Source organism: Triticum aestivum, chromosome 5A, assembly GCF_018294505.1.
Source record: "Triticum aestivum cultivar Chinese Spring chromosome 5A, IWGSC CS RefSeq v2.1, whole genome shotgun sequence".
In the NCBI taxonomy this organism is placed as follows: domain Eukaryota; kingdom Viridiplantae; phylum Streptophyta; class Magnoliopsida; order Poales; family Poaceae; genus Triticum; species Triticum aestivum.
This window is the reverse complement of record NC_057806.1, coordinates 366,228,316-366,235,885: the sequence shown is the minus strand read 5'-3', so window position 1 is coordinate 366,235,885 and position 7,570 is coordinate 366,228,316. Positions and strand designations below refer to the sequence as shown.

The 7,570-nt window shown below is 43.8% G+C and overlaps 1 protein-coding gene across 1 annotated transcript; it reads right to left on the bottom strand.

Moving 5' to 3' along the window:
• Positions 1 to 544: 544 nt before the first annotated feature.
• LOC123103401 (enoyl-[acyl-carrier-protein] reductase [NADH] 2, chloroplastic) lies at positions 545 to 6,359 on the bottom strand. Its single transcript, XM_044524976.1, has 13 exons — positions 6,131 to 6,359; positions 5,448 to 5,709; positions 3,209 to 3,318; positions 3,039 to 3,094; positions 2,851 to 2,935; positions 2,719 to 2,766; positions 2,538 to 2,612; positions 2,314 to 2,425; positions 1,670 to 1,721; positions 1,540 to 1,591; positions 1,393 to 1,450; positions 1,081 to 1,179; positions 545 to 979 (listed from the first exon to the last, which is right to left on the bottom strand). The coding sequence occupies exons 2-13, from the start codon at positions 5,692 to 5,694 to the stop codon at positions 849 to 851; spliced, it is 1,125 nt and encodes a 374-aa protein (XP_044380911.1). The 5' UTR covers positions 5,695 to 5,709; positions 6,131 to 6,359; the 3' UTR covers positions 545 to 848.
• Between the last annotated feature and the right edge of the window lie 1,211 nt (positions 6,360 to 7,570).

Below are 7,570 nucleotides of genomic sequence, written 5' to 3'. Positions count from 1 at the left end.
TTATTGTATCAAAGTAGTCCTTCCTTAGAAGGAAATGCCCGCTCTCTCGGTTGTGATTCAACGCCGGAAGGTGGCCCGGAATGGAGCCACGCGACAACGGCCGCTGGCTATTGAGGTGGTGATGGACCAACACGATAGCCAATATATCCTCGTCATCGGACGACGAATCGTCTGAGTCGCAAAGAAAAATGTCGAAAAAAAACTCGTCGATGGAGTCCATTTTGTACCTTGGCAAACTGTCGAACAGCTTGCGAGCGTCGACGACCGACGAAGGGAGTCGCTGCGCGCACGGACCAGCTAGTTGTCCGAGCATGCCGGTGAGGATCTGGCCGGGGCGGCGAGGCGGCTTTTTGGTCGCGGTCGCGTCGTGGGGGAGCGGGGGTGGGAAGCTGTCGGTTCCTCAGCGGCAAGACGACGGTGGCGGGTGACGTGGGAGGTGGCGGCGTTGCAAAGCAGGCAGCTAGCAGAGTCAATAAAAAAATGGGATCTTTTAAATCAAAGAGGCCCCAAGCTATTTTAGTTTTAAAACGATGCAAAATAGATATAATCGCCAAATTGCAATATTTTTATTCAATTTCACTTTCTTCTTTTGTCTCCTTCCAAATCCAAGGCACAACATGATATGACAGACCAATGTACTGCGCTATCGAACTTCTATTTCTTCATGGCAACTTGTAGTCCGGAGTAGCCAAAGCACGGCACACAATCATCCATGCTTCAGCAACTTTCTATCCTCAAGCTACTACCATCTCTCTCACAAATTCATCTCAAACTACACGAACATCCTAGTTTTGGAGAGGACCAGTGACAGAACACTCGAACTCACTACACCCCATTCAGGAGAATGCTTATGTAGACAAAGTAGGACTGTCAACCGCGAGCGCCATCGTGTTGAGTCCATTGTCGACATAAACAGTTGAACCAGTGATTGCAGATGCCAACGGAGACACCAAGAATGCTGCTGCGTTCCCCACTTCCTCTGTTGAACATGCGACGGTTTATAAATCACTTATACAAGAAAGGGGTGCACCAAGAGTGACGGAGAAAGTAGTGGCAAGAGGGGAAAGCGACAATGTTAACCTGCCAAGAGTTCCTTCTGCAATGGTGCGTTAACATAAGAGTACTCGATCATCTTCTCGATGAATCCAATAGCCTTTGCAGCTCTGCTCCCCAATGGACCTAAGGAAATAAGAAAGGATAAATTCAATGCATGAATGATGATGATACTGAAAGCACAGGCATAATGGAACTGCTGCTGAGTTGTTAAAGCTAGATGCAATAGAAAACTATATCTGTTAATTTAGTACACAGATGATGTTTTCTAACGTAAACTTTATGCCAAAAGATTTCCTGAAAAGAGGAACTTGTTTACTTTCTTTACAAAGAAGATACCTGCTGATATAGTGTTCACTCTGATTTTGCCCTTTCGGCCTGCTTCAAAAGCAAGAACCTACATAGAAAGATGTCTTTGAAATCAATATACACAAAACAAAGCACTGCTGGACATCATAGTGAGTCATGCCACGGAGAAGCACATACTCTTGTATCACTTTCAAGTGCTGCCTTTGCTGAACTCATGCCACCACCATAGCTACAAAGCAACCACCAAACAGATCATAAGTACAAATAATTCACTTCATAGCCGTGAAATCATTAGAAGAAGATTTACCCAGGGATTGTCCTTTCCGAAGCAATGTAGGTCAAAGAGATACTAGCACCTCCTATTAAATATTGAAATTACAAAATACAGTAAGCCGGGTCACCTTTCTTTAAATATGAAGAAAAAAAACATAGTCAGAACAAATAGTTTCCATCTGACCAACAGAAATAATGTCCACTGAACAAGCTAACCATAGGCCTGTTTGATAGACTATCACTATTCACCACAGCAATGCATATGCCACACAGCTACAGAAATGTGATAATACTTTTAAGCAAGCCCATCCTATTCGTTTAATGGAGTCACCCAGAATATGATACGAAATAAACACTAGACAGGTTGACCCATTACATCGTTTGTATGGCATGTTCTTGATACAACCAAATATATTGCTGCCTTATCATTGTTTCTGGAAAATTCCATGTTCTGTACCCCTTATTTACAGGTGGTAACTTAGCAGGGAATATCATTCATAAAAAGCATCATGCAGATTCACATTGACATCTGTATCCAACAGTCAACCCAATCAAAAAGTGTACTAGATAAATACCGGTAAGCTTGCCAAATAGAATTCAGATGGTAGCACAACAACAAAAGAAAACACCATCAAAACAAGAAAAGAACAGGCAAAGCATGTTGGTTGGGACTATTACCTGGATTCATGATGGGAAGGAAGTGCTGAAGTAAAGAGATGAACGAGTAACTAGATGCTGAAACTGCAGCAAGATAGCCACTTCTTGATGTCTCCAGCAAGGGCTTTGTTACCTTTTAAGTGAAATGGAGGTTAACTAAAAAATAAATGCTACCAATAAAGGTGAGACGATGGTCATGGCGATGGCATGCATGGGTATGTTTCTATGTGCATGAGAGGCTTCACCTCAGGACCATTGGCAAGAGAATGCACAAGGATATCAATGCTGCCGAAATCATCCTTCACAGTTTCAGCAACTTCCTATCAGATGAAAGTATGCACGAATTAGGCCTTCGATAAGAAGATTTATGCAGCATAGTGTTCAGTAGATCGCCAGTATGAGTTTAAGATGCATGCCGTAACTTACCTTCACAGTCCATTTTGAGGAGCCTGCGTACCTCTTATTTGCTTTAACCTACACCCGCAAAAGAAAAGAGTCAATACAGCCAAAATTGTAAGGGACAAGGAGATATCCCAAATGATGACTTATGAGCATTACATCTTCAGGAACATCCTCCAGGGAGTCAAAAACTGCATCCAGTGGATACACTTTAGTAATCTCCATAAGGGATCCATCAGGCAGCCTGCATCAAGTGATTGTCAAACACCAGACATAGGATAACAGATCCAGCAAGGAACACTGAAGTGGACAAACAAAATTAGGGTAGAAGAAGTAGATGAGCATACTTCCGTGATTCGTCAAACTTTCCACGTCTCAAGCTTGTCTCGAATATGTTCAGTGCCTGCAAATGCAGATGGTCTGTAAGATTGTTCAACAGAAAATCCATTACAATAAATGAATAAATTTCATGAAAGAGGCCAACTTTTTTCTAGAACCATGAAAGAGATCAACTTACAGGCACCCATGTACCAACAAGAATTTCAGCACCAGCTGCAGCAAGAGCCTTGGCTATTGCCCAGCCATAACCATTATCATCAGCGATTCCAGCAATAAATGCTCTTTTACCTGAAACAATGACACATGAACTAGTCAATTTACAGAACTTAGGTCAGATCATATCCTAAAAAATCAGTTGTGTTGGTTTTATGGCTCTGAAATTGCATAACTCAAAAAGCTGGACGTGAAGGGCTAATAAAGAAATTAGCCTAATCAACTTACCTCAATAGTAATAAGACACATTCTTGCAACTAACAAAAAGAATCCAATGTTGAATTTCTCATCGCATTGTACGCAGTAGAATCTATACAACTCAACCCAATCCAATGCAAACTTAAAGTAATTTGGTTTCTTTTTTTGCGAACTAAACAGCAAAGATGGTACAATGGCATCCCTGTCATTAAGTTTGCTACTAGGCATAGAACATAAGAGAGGTGACTGCCCTTTGGGCTAGATCCACACAAACAAGAAAGCATTAAGTTGGAGACCAGGTCCCTGCGACTAGCTCTCCAAAGTGTTTTAATCATAATTTCAGGCAGGCCAATGCATGTATGTAAATAATGTCTACGACTAGACTACTATGTTATCCATATAAGCATTCTCATGAGCTCATTAGTGAGTCACTCAAAAGTGGAACAGAAGGACCAAATAGTCAAAATGAACACCTCTAGACAGACATGGGGACCACACAATGAAAAAGGACACTCGATGAAACAGTAGTGCAAATTAGAGACCTGAAAAATATTCTGAAGGGAAAGCATGAAGCTGCTTCATTGCAAGGTTGTGCCCATACAACAACAACAACAACGCCTTTAGTCCCAAACAAGTTGGGGTAGGCTAGAGCTGAAGCCCATAAAGATCTCGCCACCAACTCATGGTTCTGGCACATGGATGGCAAGCTTCCACGCACCCCTGTCCATGGCTAGTTCTTTGGTGATACTCTAGTCCTTCAGGTCTCTCTTTACGGACTCCTCCCATGTCAAGTTCGGTCTACCCCGACCTCTCTTGACATTATCAGCACGCTTTAGCCATCCGCTATGCACTGGTGGCCTGCGCTGAATATGCCCAAACCATCTCAGACGATATTGGACAAGCTTCTCTTCAATCGGTGCTACCCCAACTCTATCCCGTATATCATCATTCCGGACCCGGTCCTTCCTTGTGTGGCCACACATCCATCTCAACATGCGCATCTCCACTACACATAACTGTTGAACATGACGCCTTTTAGTCGGCCAACATTCAGCACCATACAACATTGCGGGTCGAATCGCCCTATAGAACCTGCCTTTTAGCTTTTGTGGCACTCTTGGATTTCATCTCCATAAGAGTAGCTAAGTTTTGACGCTGGCTTGCCAAGCCTATCGCAACCCTCCTCCTTTACCCGGGCTTGGGACCGGTTATGTTGAGAAAACATAGACAACAAGGTTGTGCCCATCTTGTTCACAAATCCGGCAATCATACCCATGACCAAGGCAGCACCACTAGAGTAATGTAAGGGCTTGGGACTTACAATAACTAGGCTCAATGTGGCAAAGAAAGGTTTGATGGCATCATCTACTTTGTTTAAATGTTCTCTTTGACAGAATATTTGGAAGTCAGGTCAAGCAAAGCTTAATTCAGACTGTATCTATGTGACATTGTAGCTAAAGAGTTTTGAATGGTATGTTTTAATCTTCATGTTTGAGATATGCTGAGTTGCTTCCTAGTGTCATCCCACTTAAGTGTTTTGTCTTTAGATTCAGTAGGACTTCATTTGAAATATCTCAGCATTCCTTTTTCATATTTTCTTGCACATAATACTAAATTTGGAAGTCCTGTGAGATCAGTGTTAACTCAAGTTCCCAGCAGGCCACCTTAGCTGAAGCAATATTGATTGAACTTCTGCAGTTCTGGAGGGAGACAAAAGCATTTTATATAATATAATTCTAGTGCACTTTTGAGCGGAAAATATAATTATAGTGGTTCTAAGGGCAACACGCGGTACACATTTTTCACCTACATTTGAACTGGATCTTGCTCAGTTGTATAATATTGCATAGACACATGACAAATTTAAAGTGTTATTGCAGAACCACTAACTGAAGCATATAGTAGTGCTGCGTAATAAACACAGTGGCACCAACATTGCAGGAACAAACAATTAAGGAAGATACATTAACACAAAATACAGCAATAGCCATTTGTCAAATTGTCACCTCTGAGATCAATGGGGAGTCCTTGGACAGCTCCCTGAGACATCGCCCTGACAGCAAACCTCTTGCGGCTTACAGAAATGAGCGATCCAGATGACGCAGTTTTAACACAGCTTGCAAAGCCAGTTCTGGTGCTGAGCGCCCTTCCGAATGCAGAAACTCCAGATCTCGACCCAAGCATTCGCTGGCAAGCTGGGATGCAAGGGCGCGCCGCCACCATCTGCATACCGGTAGCTGCAGATGCACCCATCGTAGTTTATATGGACTGCAACCAGAACAAGTGAAAGATAATGTCACACTTGAACTGATAGTTATAGACAGAGCATCTGGGGAACAAACTTGTGGTGAGAGTTTTGTTGAATCGTGAATCCTAAGTAGACCCACAGTCCAGTTGTCTCAGCACCGTGAGGCGTGGGAACTTCGGTAATCTCAAGGTCAATGGTGCATAATTTCAAATTTTCTGCTAGGATGGCAACGTCTACTTGTTCCTGCGTGCCTGGTAAAAGAATCTCGACAGAGACTCGAAACCCAGTCTCCCCCCATTCTGGCCAGGAGCGCTACGCGCAAAAATAGTAAGTATTCCAAATCCGGCCCCGATGGGGAAGCGCCGCCTCGCAAATTTAGAGAAAATGGGAGGGCACGAACCCTCGAGCTGTTGGATTCGGCGTCGTGGAGAAGCTCCTTACCTCGGGGAAATGGGAATGCGGCGAGGGCGCCGGACGGGGGCTGGGGATCTGAGGCGGAGAGCACGAGGGGCGGAGTGCGGCTGCGAGGATTGTGCTGCGGTGGGGGTGGGGGAGGGAGGTGAACAAACAGGCCGAGCGGAGGTGGTGAGGGTTTCGATGGGATCGAGGGAGGGGTTTTCGTTTGGGTTGGCTGAGCAACCGAGGCACGTGCCAGCTCGGCGTTGGGCGCGTTACCCAAATCATTAGCCTATCTTTGCCTTACCAAAATCATCAGGGCCCCTCTGATTCGCAAGATTCAAAAGACACAGGAACAAGACTAGCGATAGGGCATAGTGCTACTAACTTCAGTAGTAACATCAAGTCCAACTCAGCAAATTTGCTTATGTGGCAATAAATTAATGAGGAGAGATATAGTTATAGTAACTTAGCTAGTTACTGTAACATCACATGTTGTCAGGACCGGGTTTCGGGATACTAATTTCTCAGTAAATGGCCCTTGTGCTCATCAGCCCCAGGATTACTGTTAGCTGATGAGGCACCAACTCGATACAGAAATTCCAAGCAAAATACAAAATATGTAGTCCAAGACCATTCTGGCCTATGAGTACAACAAATGGTTTCTAGTGGTTGATGGCGGAAGCGGTTTGCGGTTCATCAGCGTCTATGGGACTCCACTTCCCACAGGAACAGCTGACCTGGATAACTTCTATCTTCGCGATGCTGCTATCACCATTGCGTAGGTTTTGGGGCTGTCATCGCAACGCTCCTCTTCACGCAAAAAATCTGGCCAAGACAATAGCCAGGGACAAGCCCGTGAGTACTTTGAATGTACTCGCAAACATTATGAACACGGGTATAATATAACAAATGATGATCATGCCCTGAATTATTCTATGATCATATCAATCACAAAATAAACGTCCATGATGCACGCAAGCGGGCTATTCATTATACAACATGAATATGTAATAAGGGAGTAGAAGTAGAATGCACCGATCGGGTGTCCGAAGCGACACCTCGAAAGGATAATAATATAAAGCATGCCTCAGTCGGGCGTCTAAGCGACGTCTCATAAAGGGCTTATAAAAGAAATAAGAAGCAAACATGTCACAGTCGGGCGTCTGTGCGACACCACATAAAGGGCTTATAGAGTAATTAAATAACAAGCATGCCATACTCGGGCGTCTCAGCGACACCACATAAAGGGCTTATAAAGTAAATGAATAACAAGCATGCCACAGTCGGACGTCTCCGCGACACCACATAAAGGGCTTATATGAGAGTAATCACAGTGAATATCCAGGAGGTAGAACCGTTCCAGGGATACTCAATAATTCAATGATGTAAATGGTTAGTTCATAATAATAGTAATCATAACCATCATGAGTCACAAGTCATGATCCATGTTCTGGTTTAGCAATTTTTCCTCCGAAGACCGAC